The 22,833-nt window shown below is 34.3% G+C and overlaps 1 protein-coding gene across 1 annotated transcript; it reads right to left on the bottom strand.

Moving 5' to 3' along the window:
* Window positions 1-3,141: 3,141 nt before the first annotated feature.
* Window positions 3,142-6,282, bottom strand: LOC149534685 (aspartic proteinase nepenthesin-1-like). Its single transcript, XM_089806061.1, has 2 exons — window positions 5,789-6,282; window positions 3,142-4,141 (listed from the first exon to the last, which is right to left on the bottom strand). Exons 1-2 carry the CDS (start codon window positions 6,280-6,282, stop codon window positions 3,142-3,144), a joined length of 1,494 nt encoding a protein of 497 aa, XP_089662187.1.
* Window positions 6,283-22,833: the final 16,551 nt, after the last annotated feature.

The raw sequence follows: 22,833 nt of genomic DNA, 5'->3' as shown, positions 1-22,833 counted from the left end.
AAGAAACAGTTTGACGAGATGGATTGGCATTGAATCCGTGGAGAAGACTACTATGTTCCATATTGAATTTTTTTATTTTTATTAGGGGTTACTCGTTTTTATTTTCTTTTTTGTAATATTTGTTGGGTAATGAATATCTATAAATCATAGAGGCATGGACTATTCTTCAAAGATATATTTCTTCTCTAAATAGTTCATTTCAGCCATGATAAAACATGTGACTGTGACATCATTTAAGTTATTAGATAGGCAGTAGTATGAACATTATGGTTTTAGAAATTAAGACCATTATTATGAATCTACAAAGTTTTGTCTAATGTTGTCTAACTTATCCACACTTATAGGCTTCATCCAAAAGTACAAACCTAACTAGCAGAAATTTCATAGGAGTCATGTTTCATTGTTTCAATTTTAAGAAAATGAACATGTAAATGCCCTAAATTGACATTGTTGGTACAATTTAGTAATACTCTATTCTTCTTTACTTTATGTAAGTTTATAGTTCTCGAATTCTATTACATCTACATTCTTTAGATCCATGCTCTTTAGATCAGTAACTTAGTAAGAGAATCGATTTTAAACTGAATTTATGGTAGTAAAACATGGCATTGTGCATAATATATTGTCTACCATTGTTGTATTAATTTTTGAGCATTTACAACCATGATTTTGGTTTCCTGTAATAACTCCAAGAAACATCCCTTTACATTAGAATCTTCTAAGGTAGTTTTCCCTTAATATTCTATCAATTTGGATTGAATTTAGTCCATACCTACTAGAAACAAATAAGTAGGTCTCACCACAATGAAACAGTTTTTATATCTCCAAGCTATCAAAATGGACTTGAGTCAGGTACAACAAGCATTTAGATTCATTGGCTGCACTAAGCTCCTAAACATTAGTTGTTACGTACAAATCTCACTACCAATTTTAAGGAAGAGTAAATTTGCAAGATTAAGTAAAAAATTTAATCACCAATATAGATAAGTCAAAGGAAATGGATAATCTGGCATCAGATTCAATATTCATCTAACACCCAGTTAATGAGTGAACGACTTCCTCCAGATGATAACATGAGTTTCCAAGATAACATGCATGTCCATTCAAAAACTAATATTACTCCTAAAATTGAAGGAGCTGGCATCTTGACACCTCATGGTTTAAATCTAAATGATCCAAATACAAGGGGTAAAATAACAAGACAACAAACTCTTTATCGAGTTCATCCTCTTCACATGCTTTAGGAATGACATGCCCTATAAGAATGGAAGACCCCAAACATGTATTATATAGAATATTTATCTTAATTAAAAGCAATGTTTATTAAATTATCACAACTCTTTCAATGCAATTGCTAATCTGAATGTATGCCCTTTATTCTTACCACTGCATGCATTGCACTTTTCAAATAGGTTTCCTAACAACCATGTGCCTATCTTTACAAATATAGCATGTTGTTGAAACCTTCTAAATTTAGCCCTATGTTGATCATTATTATGTGCAATGCTAAGTTAAATTTCCTATTATTCTCCTACCCAAGGCAAGGACTCTAGCTGCATGCAACTCTTATTTCATATAAGAAATTGCAAGCACATCATAGATGGATGGATTCATAAGGGTAATTGTCAACTGTTCCATTGCATTCACCTTTGTATCTAAAGGGACCTTCAATTCCTTTGTTTTCCAAGTGGTAGATTCCTTCTTCTCGGTAAGATCGACAAGGGTGCTTATTTTGTGAATCTTAATTTTGAACGTTTGTTGTAGTCCTATTGAACTTTGTGGTATTTTAAAGCGAAAACATGATTTTTGAAAACTAGGATGTCATCTTTATCATGGAAAATCCTTCAAAGCATTAGGAGGGATAACATTCTAGTTTCACCAGTGGTTGGTAGAATGATGAGGCTCCCACTATCCTAGTTGACATTGCTTTTTAAGAAACCATGGTATTGCAAGGGGCAATGCTAGTAATGCACTTGATGAAGAGGTTAAGGTCATCAAATGATAGAAATCAGGGGAGGGATCAACAACCATGGATAATGAGTGAATATGGATCTTGTGATGGATAATACTCTCCATGAATATGATAAAATGGGAAGAGAAGAGTATTGAAAATGAAATTAAATTAATCGTGATATACCATATCATTTCACTATTAAAGCATAATATTTCTCAAATGAAAAGACAAAATGATGACATTAGAATGTAAAGATTGTTCTATAAATTAGCATAGTATACAACAATCCCTTCATAGTCAAGATTATAATATCATAACCAGATCTTGGACACAAGTTAGAACATTCATATAATCTCCTGAGAACATCTACTAAAATATGGAAAATAATAATTGCATTCAAAGAAACCTCTATCATCTATGTATTTTTTAGTAAATTATCACAAACTTTAACTTTTAATTACTTTTAGTTAGGAAGAGTTATTTTTAAACATGGTCCATTATTAGTGAAAGTAATATCATGCACATAATGTTATAGCACTATTCAAATTGACATAGACTTCAAGTGTATTTAGTATCAATCAAAACTAAAAAGACTTAGTCAAGCACAATCAAACTTCAATTAACATGAAAGTATTTAGAAGTAAAGTCTGCAAATGTGATATTGTAGAATCATAACAAAAATAAAATATCTCTTTTGATAAAACTATTAGTCTTATGAAAGAACTAAAATTCCAACTCCTAGAAAAGAAAATGTTCCTCCCTTTTAAAGATACCCCTACAACCCAAAAATATTCCCCAAATCAAAATCTCCTCTCCATGAACATCGACAATAGGGAGAATCATTATTGTGACCGTTAGAGGATCCACCATTTATATGATGTCACAAAACAACCTCAATCCATTCAAAATGCATCCTAGAGGAATCAAAGATCGATCTAGCTACAATCATCATCTACTCCTTGAGTTACAACATGACCTCATTTGAAAAAGGACTAGAAAATATGGTGTAAATGCACCAAGGTTTCTAGCAAGAGAAAAAAAAGAAAGTCAACTTTGATTATTTAGAACTTTTGGTGTAGGAATTAAGCTTAATGTGTGATGTTTAAGCCGTTCCCAAACACAAAACATTAGAGATGAAACCCGAAGTCCTAAAGCGAATCACATTGTGTAGGTTGAAACCCAAAATCCTAGAGAGAATCACATTGTGTAGATTGGAAGGAGAGAGTGTTGGCGTCCTCATCATAGAGAATATGAAAGTTCTGCTGAGCAATGTTGCCCAAAACCGAAGCAGAGGCCGAACCGGGAGGGAGGGGGATGATGGCAAGGCAAAACAGATCATCACTGGCCTGCCTAAAGTAATTCTCCAATGGTAAGTTAAACTGCATACGGCCCTCAAAGACAAAAATGAGAGAAGGAACTCGAGGAAGAGGAGAGCGAGCCTTGACAGCATAGCAAAGATCAAGCCCCACAGAAGACCCATCAACGGGCTTGAGCTTAATCCCCTTCCTAAATGCATCCACAAGAGGACCATAAACTTCATTCACAAGCTGAACAAGAGAAGTCCCACTATCAATAATCATGCCCCCACTTCCATCCTTGTTCACACTAAAAACCCCCCGAGGAACATTCAAAGCTGCCCCTCCAACGGCTATTCCAGTAATGGGGACGTAATAGAAGAGGGGCAGCTTCTCGTTCTTGACAAATGTCATGGTGTGAATTGGGCTGTTTTTGTTTAGACGAGCAATTGGGCCGAAGAGCAAAGGACTCGTCTTGGAAGGAGACTTGCCGAAATACTTGTCGAAGGACAAGAAGCAGTATGAGAATCTCTTGGCACCCAGTTGGGAACCCACCTGAGAAACGAGAGATAATGGGCCTCTCGCCATCCCCACGATGCCCGTCACCTTTCCTCCGAATGTCGGCGCCACGTTGTTTTCAATGGCGCATCCGAAGCCTGCATGGGAGATCTTTGCGTCGTCTTTTAGCGTCAGCGTGTCGTGCACGAGGAATCCTCTTGTGGCGGAGCCGTCGGAGTATGAATTGGTGTACTCGCAGTTTCCGGACTTCTTGTTGCAGCCTGGTTGCCCTGGCCCCAGTCCTTTAGTGCACAACGACTCTCTGCATCCCAGCTTGGAGAAAGTTGTTGATTTCTTGGGGTCGAAGAGTGGGACCGACTGGTCGAAGCATTTCCTGCGTGGCGGTTCAATATCATATATTAAGGAAAAACTTGAGGTTGAAAAAAGTAGTAATCAATTTGATTACTTGATATTCTTAAACATCACACGCTAAGAAAATTGGGACAGGCTAATCTCGAGCACTAAAGACAAAACAAAGTCAAGTTTTTTTAAAATCATGAGTACTTAGTGATTTTTTTGCAAAGTTTTTGTTGTTTTCGACTCCAAACTATGTAGATCACGAAGATCAAATGCTGAAATTTTCAGAAAAATCCATGATGTTTTCAGTTTTTTGAAAATTGGTCAACTTACAGTTTGTAGGGAGGATAGTTGCATGCAAGAAAAATTGAATGTCAATTTTGAATGCTTAGATCCTTAAAAACATCATACCTATGTGTGTAGGAAAAGCAGGTCGATTTTGACTATTCAACACTTTTGTCTAGAGTAAGATGTAAGATCATCTCTAAACGGCTTAAACATCACGCATTAGGGCTTGATTTCTAGGCTAAAACTGTTAAATTGTCAAAAGTGACTTATTTTTCCAAGCTTAATTTTTCTCCTAGAGCGTGTGATGGTTAAGGGTGGCCGCTAATCTCCAAACAAAGTGTACCAAAGACCAATAAAAGTCAAACTTATTTTTTTACTTTCAGATTCATGACCAATTTTGTTGTCATTTTCTACCATATAATATGTGGATCATGAAAGAACAAATGCTAAAATTTTGCAAAAAACTGTTGTTTTTCCATTTTTAAACATTTGGTCAATGGTACATTTGGTATGGAGGATAGCGGTACCACACACTAAAAAAGTAAGTCAATTTGATTATTTAACACTTTTCATCTAGAGTCACAATCTTTAAACATCACACACTAAAAGAATTTAAGCATAAAAAAAGTAAGCCAATTTTGACTATTTAACACTTTCTCTCTAGTCAATTTTCAACCATTAAACATTACATATTAAGAAAAACTTGAGTAATCCAATTTTGACTATTTAACACTACCTCTCTAGAGTCATTCTTAGGCCCTTAAACACGACACTTGCTAATCTTCAAACAAATTGCACCAAAGACAAAAAAAAAAAGTTAATGTTTTTTGTAGATTAGTGATTTTTTTAATCAATTTTCTTGTTGTTTTCTATCACAAAATATGCAAATCATGAAGAACAAAAAGGAGAAAAAGATTTTCCCAATCCATATCAGACTATCAAATTCTATGCTTCTAAATTCGATTGTGTGATTATTTTTGCATTGACATTTCGGATCACAATTGTGAGCCATCATCACAATAAGAGAAAGAGATCAACATCATGAGAAAGTAAGAGAAGTAGTAGACGAAGTCAAATAAAAGGGAGGTGAGGGGGGAGGGCTAAGAGAGAGAAGAAATGAGATTAAGGGGATAATGACAAGTGGTAGTGAAAAGGTCAATAGATATCCAAGGAAGCAGAAAATAAAAAGAAGACAAGGGATAAATTACAAAAATTAAAATAAAAGTAAAAAATTGAAAAGGTTAAGAAAAGAGAAAATTAAAACAAGGATGTTCAAATTTTTGCAAAACTTTTCGGTCAATAGTGCATCTTGTATGAAGGATAGTTGATTAACGCACAATAGAAAAAGTTAGAGATCAGTCATTAGTGTGTGATGTTTACGCCGAGAAATTGATACCTGCATGGGAAGCATTGAGTCCATATGAGATCGGATCCAGTGTCCATCACTCCCTGGGACATTATTGCTGGGGTTCCGTATCCAATCTCCATCACAAATTCTCCATTGCCCACGTGAACTGGCGTTTGAAACTTAGCCCAAGATTTGGAAGCATTCTCCTTGTGCTTGCAGCCCAGTGTTTCCGATATGATCTCAGCTCGCCTCTTGCTCCTCTCCACGGCAGACTGAGAGCGTTTCAGCAAGGAGCTCTCGTCAGAATCAATGTGCCTCATGTTAACCCTAAAACCCAATTCTTGATCTCCATTAGAGGAGTACGCCATTGTTGGTAGGAAGCAAAGTAGGACTGATATCATCAAAACTATCGTTTGTGTACGCCATGTTCTTCCCATTTTGGCTCCAATGGGGCGTCCCAATCCTTGGGTTTCTTTAAAACTGTCAGTTTTATTTATAGATAGCAATTTCAAATGGGGGTTGATAAGGATTTTGATCGCCATTTCCGTGTGTTGTGTCTCGCATTATTATCGTCTGCCCATTTTGCTGCTTGCATCTTATCGTTTTTGGAGTTTCATTAAATTTGATTTCTCTTTTTGGGGTCGATCGAATCATGTTTCTCTTTCTCATCCTGGGCTGGAATCCCGGTTTGTAGAACAGTTTATGGAATGCAATAAGAACTTCATTCTTTGAAGTGAGACTGCCTGATCTTTATTAGCTGGCCATTTCTGTGCTGTATGTTTGCCGTTTCTCTCCTATTTATGTTGGGCTATCTTTGTTCATATATTAGGTTAATAGTGTTAAATAGTTAAAGTTTATTTATTTTTTCAAATTTAATTTCTTTTTTAATAGATAATGTTTAAAGGTGATGTTCGTTTGATTGTTGACAGAATGTGTTTATCTACTTTAATCTAATAGATAGTTCTTGTCCATGATGTTTTAAAAGGCTTTTCTCTATTTGTTTGAATAATTCATTCATTTTGCTTCTCTAACTTAGTTGTTGAAAATTTTTAATTATCAGATATTTAAAAAAAAAAAAATGTTCTTTAATACAAAATAATAAGATGTAAATACAGAGAGAGATAGGTGTTTAACTTTATAATTCGATATTTAAACTTTAGTCTATAAATAATTACTTTTTTAATGATTCTTAAATAATAATCTTGAAAATGAAAATGCATTAACATTAACAAGAGATTGGCTCTGCAACTTTGTTCACCTAGCGACTGGTACAAATTTTTGGAGCAACTCTCAATGAGGCATTTCTAAGGACAGTGGACCATCCTCCAGTTGGCTTGACAATTTTGCAACATTTATGATAATTGTATTGAAAAAATAAAATTGGCTTGACATTGACAGGAGATTAGCTCTACAACTTTGTTCACTTGGCAACTGGTATTGATTTTTGAAGCAACTCTCGAGGAGGCCTTCCTAAGGGCAGAGGACCATCTTCTACTTGACTCACAAATCTTGCAACATTTAATGGAGGAGTCATAAAGCCCTGATATTTTATGAGAGATAAGCAATAAAGCAACATTTCTCAGGAAATATCGGTAAATAAACCAACCAACACCATGGAGGGAGTAGAAAACCCCAGGTCTTTCATCCAAGCCCTCAAAAATGAACCAACATTACTAGAGGGAGCCAAATTTGAAGTCTGTACAAGGGGAAATGCTCGAGGAAGTTGCAATGAGTGACATTCAAGTAAGAATCCCCTTAACCTTGTGTTCTTTCTCCTAATGCCCAGATGGCCAAAGCCATTGAAGGTGAGACTAATAAACTAAGAAGAACTATGACTTTTCTTGCCACACAATACATTAATAAAATTCCATCCTAAACTTATTTAAATGAATGACTCGACAGTTATTGGAGCAAGAAATCAAGATTTCATTTCTCTTTCCTTAGAATGATTCAAGTCTCTTCCTTATTTTTTTGAAGGCCCTAATTTTCAAAAATATGTTCTTTAAAAATAACATTGGAGAGTTGGTTCTACAAACTTAAGGGCTATCTCATGGTCACCTAATGCTAATAATGCATAAATTATTTCCCTCTCTTCGCCATGGTAGATAAGTATATTCAACAACCTACAATTGTTATTCTGAAGCCTTATCCCACAAGCACTTGAACCCCTTGGCAAGGTCATCTAGGTTGATAAAACTTCTACCTTGCTTTCTCACATTGATGCTAGAGTACTTATGAAGCTATCAACCCTCGAAAGGACCTCCCTAAATATATTGTCTTTGATATTAAAGGTCAAAACTATACATGTCAACTCTCCTTCTTGGGAAGACTAAACACCTGCTTCCTTTGCAAAAAAGGAAGGGTGCTTACGAAGAGATTGCTCTCGTAAAAAAATAGATGCCAACTTTGTATTTAATAAGAATCACATTCCCCCCAAAGGTCCGTTTGGTCATATTTAGTAGAAAAATATCATTAAGGACTCCCTTGCACTTCTATTCCTTGTCTCAACATCATTCTTGAACCGCTCTTAGAGGATTTGTCTACTTCCCTTGATGCCCTTCAATCAACTTTTAAATCTCATGTTCATGCTCCCTCCGCTTCACATTCTTTAATTCTTATAGAGGGAATCCTGGAGCCCAACATGAACTCTCTTGGCCTTAGGAGGGCCTATCCAAATCCCAAGCATAGGACAATGAATGCTCAAAAAATTGTCTTTAATAAGATTAAAAAAGGATCCCAAACCACATAATCTACATCAAAACCCCATTACACCAATTTTTTCACCCCTAGAAGAGGTGGAATCCATTTGCTCAATTGTCCAAAGGAGTACAATAAGTCTCCTACTATTGCATTGTAGGACAACTGTCTACCTCAATCTCTTTGTGATCCCATTTCGTCCCATTCCTTATGTGAAGATTTTAGAAGAAAAAAAAAGAAAAAAATACCAAAAATAATGCTTCCAAAATAAAATATATTTCACCCAAACATGACAGAGTGGTGGATGCACAGAGATGGTTACTTTGTGTCCAACCACGCAGTGGAACACAAATTAAATGGAGACAACAACAGTGCTCGAGTATGCAAAAGATTATATCACTTTCCATTTGATTTAGAGACTAACTAACACAACTGGTAAACATCTACAACAGAAACTTCCTACTATTGTTTACAAAACAAAACAAAAATTCCACACTACTGGGCTGTAAAAAGTTTCTATGCCTAGAGAAATCATTGCTCTATAGTGCATTACAATAAAAAACATAAAGCTAAAACCTCTATGTTTAAATAGAGTATGGGATAAGACTATTTTCTAATGCAAATACAACTGTTGTTTATCCTTTTTTCTGAGCTCTTGCTTTCTTTCCTATACGCATCTCTCTAAACTATAACAATTCTCCTTATTTATAAATTTGGAAACTTAATAGTTAAGAAAAGTGAGGACATTCAAAAGACTTCACCGCTAAGTTATGAAGGGGATATAAAATAAAATTTATGAACAATCATAAAGTTTGATCTGCTCACATCCATCAGTTTCTCAAACTCCTCAAACTCCTAGACGGTAAATAAGCTACTCTAAAAAGCTTCTGATGGATATGGGAAAAATCTAATTTGGTAAAATAAATTCCAACAATCTCCCTTTGTCTAGAGTTGACAATTTTTTTTTAAAAAACTCTCATCATCATTTTTGATCAACTACACTTAAATTCTTTCTCAATCCTTGAAAATTTTCAATGCTTAAAGGCTTGGTGAATATGTTTGCTAGTTGTTGCTTAGACCTACAAAACTTCATATGTGTTTCACCATTTTCAACCTATTTAGGAATATAATGATATATGATTTATATATGCTTACTTCTGCCATGAAAAACAAGATTCTTTGTTAAAACAATGAAATAAATATTATCACAAAATATGGTGGTTTCTTCCATTTGTTCTTCCTTCAAATCAGCCAAGATCCTTCTTATCCAAACCACTTGATACACTGTTGCATTTGCTGCTATATACTCAACCTCAACTGTAGATTGGGAATGTATGGGTTGCTTATTGGAAGCCAAAGAAATTACACCAGAACCCATATGAAAAACATAACCAGAAGTACTCTTTCTATCATCTAGATTTCTAGCCCAATCACTATTTGTATAACCAAACAAATTAGAATCATTTTTAGTTGAAAATACCATAACCTTTGGTGCATTTTGCATACCTCAAGATTCTCTTAACATCTTGCCAATGAGTGTCCTTTGGAGTTTCCATAAACCTCAAGATCAAACTCACTGCATGCGTAATGTTAGGCCTAGTTGTTGATAAATACATTAAACTTCCAACCAAACTTTGAAACATAGTTGGATTCACATTGCTGCTGCAATCTTCTTTACTTAATTTTAGACATACGCTTGTTGGTGTTGTGGATTCCTTGCTTAGAAACTTTTGAAACCTTTTTAAAATCTGATTTGCATACTTTTCTTGAGAAATAAATATACCATCATCCATTTGTTTAAATTCTATGCCTAGAAAGAATCTCAAGATTCCTAAATCTATCATTTCAAACTCATCCCTCATAGCTTGTTTGAAATCAATAATTAGGCAATCACCATCCCCAATAAAAATTAGATCATCATTAGATAAGACAACAATTAAGATCTTACCATCTGTTTCCTTAATGTAAAGAGTACACTCACCATCGCTTTTTCTGAAACCATTACTCATCAAATATGAATCAATCAAGTTGTACCATGCTCTTGGCACTTGCTTCAGCCCATAAAGAGCTCTCTTCAACCTATACACTTTATCTTCTTCACCAAAACTTCATAACCATTGGGTTAATCCACATAAACTTCTTCTTTTAACACACCATTAAGGAAGGAAAAATTCACGTCCATTTGAAATACCTTCCACTTGTGCTAGGATGAAATTTCCATGACAACACACAATGTTTCCATCTTTGTCACAGGTGCACAGGTTTCATCCTAGTCTCTACCAAACTGTTGTTTGTATCCCTTGACCACCAAACATGATTTTATTCTTATCTTTTTTTCCTTTAGCATTACACTTGGTCTTATACACTCATTTCACACCAATAACTTGCTTATTGGGAGGCAAATTAGTTAACTCCAAGTTTCATTTCTTTCTATAGCATCTATTTCCTCATCCATGGCCTCACACCAATTTTATTCTTTCCAACTTCTTCAAAGTAAACTGGATCATTATGAGAAAAAAAAGCAAAATTAACATTTTCATTAAAATCATCATACCTTTCATCTTGGTATATTTCCCTTATACTTTTAGTCTTTCTTGGTATAAGGGAGGCGAGAGTAGGATCAAAACTCTCATTACTACTACTATGTTGTTTTGGATAAATCTAGAGCTGTCTAGAAATATCTGGAGCTCTATGTGTATTAATCTAGAGTTATCAGGAGCTATCAGGAACTGACTATATGGTTGTCTCTAGTTTCTTTCCTTTCAGCCTATTTCTATTAGGAGCAATCCAGAGCTCTCCAATGCCATCAGTTTTTGTTGCTACTTCACTTTATTGATCGACAAAGTCAACACCATCTTTATCAATAATAGGCACTTTATTTGAAGTGCTAGATGATGCATCCACTGAGCAATTCCATGACTCATGTTAAAAAAATCAACATCTCTTGAAATATAATCTATATGCCTTAGATTGTGAACTATAACTCATGAAGATACACTTCTCACATTTATTATCAAACTTTTGTCTTCCCTCCTTTGGTACATGTTCATATGCTGCACACCCAAATACTCTGAAGTGTTCAACTATTAATCTATGCCTTGCCCATGCCTCAAAAGATATCTTATTATAGATTGCCTTTTTAGTACTTCTATTTATCAACTAAATTTTTATAGATTTCCTTTTTAGAACTTCTATTTTTCAACTAAATTTTTGTTTCTATAGCTTCTCCCCAGTATTCCATTGGGAGACCTTTTTCTTTCATCATACTTCTTGCTATCTCAATAATAGTTCTTTTCTTTCTCTCAAAGACTTGATTTTTTATTTAAGTATAACTAGCTATTAGCTCCTTCCTTATACCATTTTTCTTGTAAAAATTTACAAAAATATTAGAGGTATACTCTCCTCCTCTATCTGACCTTAAGACTTTGATGCAATGTCCACTTTTCTTTTTAGTCTCGACTTTAAACTCTAAAAACTTATCAAAAGTTTCAAATTTATTTTCCAAAAGATATACTCATGTTCTATGGCTGAAATCATAAATAAAGCATTGGAAATGTAAGAGGAAAAAATGAGAGGAAAATATATACTCATGTTCTTTTACTCCTTAAACCAAATATTTGCATTGCTCAATTAGAACTTAATATTCATTGTAACTTGGTTAACAATGCAATCTTAAGATATTATATGCATTAACCTTTAGTAACTCTAGTTGCTGAAACATAAACCATAAAGAAAATAACATGAACAAATGAGACACTAGGATTTAACGTGGAAAACTAGTTTGGGAAAAACTAGCAATGCAACTAGTTACAATCTTTTACTCTTCTGAAGTGAGCCCTATTAGGAGTCAACCCTGTTAAAGGTTACAAAATACACTATTAGGTTTGACCCTGTCAGAGGATTCAAATCACCCTATTAGGAGTGGCTTTGTTAGAGGTCTTTAGACACTTCAAACTAGAAATGCTACCTTGTTAGAGGATTTACAAAATAATTGTTAAGTCAACTCTGTCAAGAGATTTATTGACTGCTACGATTGTTAGAGAGTAATAATGATTGACCTTATTGATGAAGCAACTGACATTGTAGATTCATATCACTGTTTTGGTCTATCATCTGGATCCTCCCTGATCAGAATATTCTTTGCATCTCCTTGGATGTTTAGTCTTCAATCAAATATTCTTGTTATTTCACATCTTTCACACTTCATATTTTTAAAATTTCAATCAACTACTTGACCTTTCATATATATGAAACCTAATATCAAGTCGGCTCAAATATCCTTTCAAACAAACAATTAACATCCACCGAGTTGGCTTGTATTAACCATTCAACAAACAAAAGTATTCTATTGTCAATCGACTAATACTGAAATGAATCAATCAGTTAATACTAAATTCCTTTGGAAACCGACCTTACTTGGTTAATACTGAATTCCTTTGGTAACTGACCTCACTTAATTAATACTGACATCCTTCATTAACTGACCTAACTTGATTTACACTAAATTTCTTCGATGAACAACTTAACTTGGTTCCTTCTTAATTCAACTCGACTGACATTGGAATCTCCTTTGGTGCCTAACTAAGCTTGGTTAACACTAGATGTGCTTGGTTAGAGTGTGAAATTCATGTAACATCAATGAAAATATACAATTGAATAATTGTTTTCAACAATCTCCCTCTTTGTCATTGATGGCAACACAACATGCCATTATGCAAAGAAAACTTAGAGAAATAGAATGAGTTATAAGATTTTATAATATTCTTACTTTCATTCTGAGTCTTCATGCATGAGAACTCCCTCTGAGATTCTCCCTCTATCATTTTATCAAACTCTGTGATGTAACATGCCGCCATGTGACCCAAAAGAAGTTAACCTAAAGTTTTACTAAGTTTGTCAAACATCTTTTTTTTTTTTAAAGAACAACATAGAATAACATAGTGAAGGCAATTAACATTCACATAAACACATACTATAAAATATATTACAATTCTTAAGGGTCCCATGACGTTGAATCACAAAAGATCACATATGGTCATACACTAGTTCTTAAACAAGCAACTGGCGAGTACTAAAAATTATTGACCATAATCACAGATTCCACCAAAATGATCATCCTAACAAGACTGATCCCAAAATCAAGTATACATAAACCAATCCACATCATAACAAATCAGAAAATTCAAGTAGGGGTAGGAATTACATCCACTCCCTCTAGAATTAGGCTCACTCTTGGAAGCCTACAAGAAAGATAAACTAAACTAGGGGTAGGCATTACATCCACTCCCCCTATACTTAGGCTTACTTCTGGAAGCCTACTACAATGACTAGGGTAACTAAAAGTCAAAGAGTACAATCTAAAATTTCAAACAAAAGCTCCTTTAAGAAACTAATAAAAATAAATTAACTATGCATACACTTTCAATCCCTTAGAGAAATATGATTCCAGTTTAATAATAAATCAAAAACCCTATTGATCCAACATTCATCTTTTAACAAATATTGCAATAGATCCCCTAAAACACTCCAAACAAAGAATCAACATAATACTTGCAAAAATAATCGAAGGCATACTATCTTAAAGCATAATCATAAGAAAGCATGTTTGAAATCCAACTCACAAGTTTTTCTTTTTTCTATATTTCAAGTATGAAATCTAAAGTTTCAAGTTTCATGTTTCCAAGTGTTCAAGTTGCAAAAGATACATATAATAGTTTAAGTTTTATTTCAATTAAACTAATTATCAACCAGCGGTCCTCCAATATACCTAGAGCTCCCAATGTAGAAACTCAGGCTCTAATAATAGATGTGATGCCCTGTCAAGGGATCCAAAAGAATTAACCTAAAGTTTTATTAGGTTTGCCAACAATTTTTTTTTAAAAGAACAATAACATAGTGGAAGCAATTAACATTCACATAAACACATATCATAAAACAAATTACAATTCTTAAGGGTCCCATGACGTTGAATCACAAAAGACCACATACCATACATCAATTTTTAAACAAGCATTTGGCGAGTACTGAAAATCATTGATCATAATCACAGATTCCACCAAAATGATCATCCTAACAAGACTAATCCAAAAATCAAGTATACATAAACCAATCCATGCCATAACAAATTACAAAAGTCAAGTAGGGGTAGGCATTATAATCTAGATCAATTCTCCCTCTTGCTTAGATACTTTTCAATGACTATGACATCAATCAATCTAATCTCTCTCTCTTTATACAAATTTCTTTCACAAATTCTTATCTTTGACAAGACATCAATCTCTCTCTCTTTGACATTAATGCTAAAGACTTTATACAATGAATTTGCAATATACCTGATCTATTGATTCATATGCAATGTTCTCTAAAAATATTTCATCAACTTGATAAATCTTCAATACAACTTGGTTGATGCATCATTGATATGTTATCTAGTGAGCATTAGGTAGGGGAATCACCCCTATCTTACCTCTAAGATACAAAAATGCATCCTTAGGTAATGGCTTAGTGAATATGTCAGCTATCTGCTCCTTGGTGTTCACATATTCCAGTCCTACCTCTTTATCTTGAACCAATTCCCTTAGGAAATGATATTTGATTGCAATGTGTTTTTTTTAGAGTGCATCACTAGATTTTTTGATATATTGATTGCACTTGTATTATCACAATATATAACTAGTGGTTCCTTGATTTCTTCCTTTATTCTTGGCATCAATTGCTTGATCCACATTATGTTAGAAAAATTTACTACTATTTCAACATATTCTTCTTTTGTTGTGGATTGAGTAATATAGTTCTACTTCTTACTTGTCCAAGACACTAGCCTTTTTCCAAGATAAAAAATGCTCCTCCGCTAGTACTTTTTCTATCATCAATGCTTCCTACCCAATCTACATTATTGAAGGCTCTTAGTTCAAGATTTTTTCCTTTCTTTTACCATAACCCATAATCTTTAGTTCCTTTTATATATCTCAAGATTATTTTGACTCCCATCATGTGATTTTCTTTAGGATTAGCAAAAAATCTTACAACCATACCAACTGCCAATGTAATATCAGGTCTTGTGTGAACCAATTATTGAAGTTTCCCAATAATTCATGTATAATAAGTTTGGTTTACCTCCTTTGATCATCATCCTTAGAGAGCTTATGTCTAGTAGACATAGGTGTACCAACTGGTTTGGAATCTTCTATTCCAAATACCTTCAATATTTCCCTGATGTACTTTGATTAAGTGATAAATTACCCATCCTTCATCTGATTAACTTGTAGCTCAACAAAGAATTTGATTTCACAAAACATAGACATTTAAAATTCTTTCTTCATTTCTACAGAGAATTATTTGCATAAGTTATCATGTCTCGTGAATAAGATATCATCTAAAAATATTTTTGCAAGCAATATCTTATCTTCGGATCCTTCCTTGATATACAAATTGCTATTATCATTTGTCTTCCCAAAACCAATTTTTACTAGGTATCCATGAAGTCTTTTATACCATGCTCTAGGAGCTTGCTTTAAACCATATATGGCTTTATGAAGTTTACATTCCATTTCTCTTCGGCTTCGATCTATGAAACCTTCAGGTTGATCAATGTAGACTTCTTCCTCCAAGACTCCATTCAAGAAAGCTGATTTGACATCCATTTGATATATTTTGAATACCTTTTGTGTTTCATGCTAGAAGTGATATGACTCCTTGAATTCTTGGAACAGGGGAAAATTTTTCCCCATAATCAATATCTTCTTGTTGAGAATAACCTTTGCAAATAAGTCTTGCCTTATTTCTTGACACTTCACCTTTCCCATTCAATTAATTTCTAAATATCCATTTTGTACCAATTACATTTTTATCCTTGGGTCTAGGAACAAGAGACCAAGTTTTATTCTTTTTTGTTTTCTCAATCTCTTCATTCATTGCTTCTATCCAATTTTTATCTTCTAAAGCATCTTTTATAAATCTAGGTTCAACATCACTACGTAAACATGTACCTTTTAATCTTTTCCTTGTCAATATGCCTTCTGACTCTCCTCCTATTATTTGATTAGGTGTATGATGCCTCCTAACATATTTTGCAAGCCTTGGATCTTTCTTTTTTTTCTTAGAACTTGGTACACTCAGTTAAGAAAGATCTTCCTCTTTTTGTTCAGGTTCCTCTAGCTGATCATGTTGAAGCTCGGGTAGTACTACCTACAACTTAGGTTGTACTCCCTAGGGCTACAACTCTGATTGAACTAACTTTGACTTGGGTGCTTTTGTCTAAGACTCAAGTTGAACTGCCAGTGATTTGAAAGATGTACTTGGTTGTTAATTGGCTTCAAGTTATTCATAACATACAAACCTTTTGTAATCATCAGGCTCTTTGTTGCTCTGTACTTCACTGCTTTCAACAAACTCATCAACTTTCACATGTACAATTTCTATCACTTTGTGAGTATAAATATTTAGACATTTTTATGCCTTGCTTTTATTGGAGTACCCTAGGAATATTCCATGATCACTCTTATCATAAAGCTTTCCTTTTCTTACATCTTTCAAGATATAACATTTTCTTCTGAATATTGTAAGATAAAAAACATTACGCTTATGTCCATACCATAATTCATAAGGAGTTTTATTTGAACCTTTCTTAAATTAAACTCGGTTCAATGTGTTTTATTCATAAGGAGCTTTATTTGTACCTTTCTTACATTCTTTTCTAACAATAATGTTCTTGCATATTCCATGATGGATATGTTCCTTCTCTCTACTATTCCATTATGCTCTGGAGTTCTAGATGTTGATACATGTCTTTTGATTCCTTTTTAATTGTAGAACTAATTGAATTCATTTGAGATGAATTCTCCTCCTTTGTCTGATCTTAGACATTTCAGATTTTTACCTATTTCTTTCTCAACTATAACCAACTACCATTTGAACTTTTGAAAAGTGTCAGACTTATCTCTTAAAAACATTACTGTCATCATTCTAGAGTAAACATCAACAAATAAAATAAAACACACATCTCCACAATAGCTTTCTATACCAATTGGACCACAAAGATCTATGTGAACTAGTTCCAAAACAACTTTAGAGTTATAGGACTTTCTCTTGAAACTTCTTTTACTCATTTTCCCAATTTTTCATTGTTTGCACATTCCCATCTCAAGTTTCTTTAGATAAGGTATGTCTCTTACTTCGTTATTCTTACTTATGTTGATTAAGTTATCAAAGTTAACATGGTACATTCATTTATGCCATAGCCAACTTTCTTCAACTTCAGCTAATAAACAAGATCTTTCATTAAGATCTATGTAAAATAAATTTCCTTTAGTCTAATTTCTAGTTCCAACCAGTTTTCCTTTTCCATACAATAGTTTGACTTTCTCATTCATGAATTCAACTTTGTATCCTATATTGTTTAACTGAGCCGCACTAAGTAGATTGTGTCTTAAACCTTCAACCTAATAGGCATTCTCACATTTGATTTCATTAGTTAATGCAATGATAACTTTTTCCTTTTACATAACATGGTTCATTGTTCCCAAATCTAACACTTCCACCATCATAATGTTCTAAATGTTCAATTTTTTTTTATCACCATTCATGTGATGAGAACAACCACTATCTATGATCCATGTATCATTTTTGCTAACATTAGAGATAAGTGTCATTTTTTTTCATTTTCCTCATCATCAAATTCATCTTTGACAACAATATAAACTTCATCATCATCATCATCATCACTATCAGAATCCTTTGCAATGCAACATGATTTCTTACCTTTGACTTTGAAGTCCTTGTAGCTTTTGAAGTCTTTCTTGCCTTCAAATTTTTTTAACTTCCTTTCTTTTTTATATTCCTTGTTTGGACATATAGCTGCAATGTGTCCAATTTCCTCACATGAGAAACAGATCAATGGAATCTTTCCTCTAAATTTTCCTTTTCCCTTTGTTACCCTTTTTTCTAAGAGAGCCTCAATAACTTCAAGGTCCTCATTATGTCTTCTTCATCTTCACTATCAACTTGTTTCATTTTTGAGTTCCCTCCTTTTCTACCAAGGGTTAGTTTAGTTTTGAATTCAGATTCAATATTGTTAGAAGAAAGAACATAATTATCAAAATTATCCAACTCAAAAGTAGTCAATCTTCACACAAGAGTATCTAGGGTTAGATCATGTGTTGGATTGCATCTCATCTCTTCAATAGCTAAAACTCTGATTGCATAGATTGGAAGAAGAGTTCTCAATACCTTGTTGATTACTAATTCATCATTAATTTTACCTCTTGAAGCTCTGATTGCACTAACACTTTCTTTGACGCTTTTACTATACTATGTGATGTTCTCACCTTCTTTCATCTTCAATTGATCAAACTTTCCTCTTAAGCTCTTTGCCTTAGCTCTTTGCACATTTTTGTCACCTCCAAAGATTTCTTTAGTTTTTCCCACATGTCAAATGTAGTAGGACAATCCTTGACTTCATCAAATTTAGAATAGTTCAAAGAAGATGCACTATCAATCATCATAATGCTGTGCTCCTTTTTCTTCTTTGATTTGCTCTATAGTCATAGGCTTGGGTGGTGCTACATATTGGTTCTCCAGATATAATACATCATTATCACTGATGCTAGATATATGAAGCTTCATCAAATCTTTCCATGTTGAGAATTTTTCTCTATTAAGTTTAGGATTCTCCCTTCTAGAAGACATCATGATCTTTAGCTTAGGTCCTTAAACCTTTTTCCTACAAGAACCAATGCTTTGATACCAATTATTGGAAATGTTAGAGGATTAACTAAGAGGGGAGAGGTGAATTAGTTACCACAAAAAAATACAAGTTCCTCAGATTTCAATACAAAATTTTACTCCTTACACCTATAGACGAGAAAATCTAACATGTTGGGAGCATGCATAAACAAGAAAATGTTAGTTGTACATGTATATCAAAGATTCAAATAAGATTGAAATACAACTAATTCTTCTTGAGTTTTAAAACTTAGTGAAATAAAAAGAAAAGTCCTTATTCAACCTCAAAGAAGCTCAACAAGGGTGCCCACAAGAGGCCTTGTTGGTGTACTCAAGATGAGGTATGTGGATGTGCTCTCTTCAAACACAACTATGGATGAAGCTCATGATTTGATGAATGATCAATGATATGAAACTATGTTAAGATGAATGGAGAACACTTCAAGCAATGGTTATGGAAGCAACCATGCTTGAAAGCATTCAAAGGATGTGAAGATAGATGCAAGTAATCAAACTAACAATAAAAATTTAGAATCAGAATGTAATATCTGAGACTAGAGTGCAAACAACTACCAAAGGTTAGCTCTAAGCATAAAAATCTCTAAAATCTCTAAAACTAAACTAGCATGATAACAATGTAATGGAGGAGATAAGAAATGCTTGATACAAGGGCTCTATTTATAGGCTTGAGAGAGGCCTTAGGGAGGTGGCATCTATGTGGCATCCACATAAGTGCCATAGGGGAGACACATGGGCTAAGGAGACAAGCCATGCAAAGGTCAATATAAGCCTTTTTGGTGATAGAGATGACTCAAGGTTTTCTCACACATGTGTGACCAACCTTGGAGAAAGGATGGAGGGACAAGTGTGTAAGAGGTTTATTGGATAAATTAATAAAAGGGAGGCTTTCTTAGATTTTGAGTTTCTCACATGTGTGCGAGAAAACACTTAGGAGCTAAAGGGTGTTTATGATAATTAAGTGAGATTAACTAGTGGGTAGACTTAGGAGCTAAAGGGTTTTAGGTGAGATTAAGATTAAATTAAATATGATTTAATTTAATCATAGGATTATAGAATTTAATAAAGTAGAGGGAATTAAATAAATTAAAATTTATTTAAAAGGGGATTTATGGAGTATTATGCATTAAATAAATTTAACACATTAGAGGGGATGCATTTAAAATAATATGAAATACATTAGGGAAGTGAACCTATTTAATTAAATAAGTAGAAAAATATGAAAAATATAATTAATTAATAAATAATTATAATTTCAAGGGAAATATTAAATAAATTAATAGTGTTTGGGACAATTTCAAGTGTCTACATTTTGCCCCTCTTTGATGTGATGTTAGGATGACATTATATCAAAGAAAAGAAAATATAGGTTGCTTGAGAGAGAAGAGGAGTCATAGGAGTTGTGTTGTAGCGACGACAAGGGAGGAGGGTGCCCCCTCATGAAAAATAGAGCAAAAAATAAATTTTGGATAACTTTTGTGAAAAAGACCCCAAAAGAAAAGAAAGAGTACACTAGTATATTTGGGTTCATTTTTTGACCTTTATTGGTTGATTTTTTGACCAAATTTCGACCAAATTCGACCAACCCATTGGTCGATATTTTTTTGGTCAAATTTTCAACCAACTCACTGGTTGGTCAAAATTTCAAATAATCTATTGGTCAAAAACCCACCAAAGCCATTGTCTAAGTTCATACATGAATTGGTCAAAATTTTGACCAACAAAGGTAGAAAAAAATTTACACGTTGGCAGAAATTTTGACCAACAAAGGTAGAAAAAGAATTTAGGTGTTGGTGGAAATTTTGACCAATGAAGGTGGAAATTTCAACCAAAAAAGGTAGAAAAAAATTCAGGTGTTGGTGAAAATTTTGACCAATGAAGGTGGAAATTTCGACCGATAAAGGTAGAAAAAAATTTAGGCGTTGGTGGAAATTTCCACCAACAAAGGTAGAAAAAACCCAGGCAATGGTGGAAATTTCGACCAATGAAGGTGGAAATTTCCACCAATAGGTAGGTGTAAATTTTTTTTAGGCATTCTATAAAACAGTTCACATGTCTTGCCTATGATATGACATTTTACATGCATCCTACACTCTCTTATCTAGATGATGATGGATTACGCAGAGTGATCTGAAACCATGATTCTAAAAAACACACACAATCAAATCCAAAATGAACTTGCACTACAAATGGATTGTGGAAATCTGATATTGTTAATTTTGCATGCATGTCTACCAGGACATATATATGTTTAAGTTGTGATTGTCCTGGTAGACATGCATGCAATTTTACCAATATCATATTTCCACAATCCATTTGTAGTGCAAGTTCATTTTGGATTTGATTGTGTATTTTTTAGCATCATGGTTTCAGATCACTCTGTGTAATCCATCATTAGCCGGATGAGAGAGAGTGCAGGATGCATGCAAAATGTCATATCATACACAAAGCATGTGAATTGTTTTATAGAATGCTTGAAAAACATCGACAGTAACTAATATGAAGAATATATAATTAGTTATATGATTGAGAAAAATGTGTACCAGTTAGTTGGTCAAAATTTTGAGTAGAAAAATTTTGACCAATGGGTTGGTCAAATTTGGTCAAAATTTGGGTCAAAAATTCGATCAATAAAGGTCAAAAAATGAACCCAAATGTTCTAGTGCAAGTATGCTCGCCAAGTTGACTCTTTGAGTTTGGTCATCAAGTCACCCCACCAAAGTGCCTCATCAAGATCAATCTTTAGGTCCGCTCATCGAGTTTGCTCACCAAGTCAGCTCGCCATGTCACATCTCTAAGTGGCCTCACCAAGTTGGCTCGCCAACTTGCCCCACCAAGTTGGCACTTTAAGTCCACTCACCATGTTAGATTTCTAGGTCAACTCCCCAAGTCAGCTCACCAAGCTGACAATTGAAGTATGCTCACCAAGTCGACTATTCAAGTGCGCTCACCAAGTTGACTCAGAATTCATTCATCAAGTCGCCCCACCAAAGTGCCTCATCAAGGTTAGTCCTTAAATCCACTCACCAAGTCAGCTCGCCAAGTCATCCCACCAAGTTTTCTCACCCACATTTCCCACCAAGTCCCCAAGTCTACTTGCCAAACCGACAATTCAAGTGCGCTCACCAAGTCGACTCTTTAAGTTTGCTCACCAAGCCCATCCCCTAGGTCAACTCTCCAAGTTGGCTCGCCAAGTCACTCCCACCCAGTCACCTTAATGAGTTGACTCTTTCAGTTAGCTCACGAAGTCTATTGTTCAAGTACACATGCCAGGTTGGATCGTCAAGCCAGCCCACCAAGTCATTTCACCAAGTCAATTGTTTGAGTATGCTCGCAAAGTTGACTCTTTAAGTTGACTCATCAAGTCACCCCACCAAAGTGCCTCATCAAGGTTAGTCTTTAAGTCCGTTCACCAAGTTAGCTCGCCAAGTCACCGAACCAAGTCAACTCACCATCTCACCTCACCAAGTGGACTTGCTAAGTTGGCTTGCCAACTTGCCCCACCAAGTCGACTATTCAAGTATGCTCGCCAAGTTGACTCTTTGAGTTCGATCATCAAGTCACCCCACCAAAGTGCCTCATCAAGGTTAGTCTTTAGGTCTGCTCATCGAGCTTTCTCACCAAGTTAGCTTGCCATGTTGCATCTCTAAGTGGCC

Source organism: Cupressus sempervirens, chromosome 10 (assembly GCF_028749045.1).
Source record: "Cupressus sempervirens isolate cs-2001-9-10 chromosome 10, ASM2874904v1, whole genome shotgun sequence".
In the NCBI taxonomy this organism is placed as follows: Eukaryota; Viridiplantae; Streptophyta; class Pinopsida; order Cupressales; family Cupressaceae; genus Cupressus; species Cupressus sempervirens.
This window is presented reverse-complemented; position numbering and strand designations above follow the sequence as displayed.

Excerpts from the sequence above, each read along its gene's own strand:
- LOC149534685 (XM_089806061.1), bottom strand. The coding sequence starts at position 6,282 with ATGGCGATCAAAATCCTTATCAACCCCCATTTGAAATTGCTATCTATA. Across the intron at positions 4,142-5,788 it reads ACTCAATGCTTCCCATGCAG|GAAATGCTTCGACCAGTCGG; the intron begins GTATCAATTTCT and ends ACCGCCACGCAG.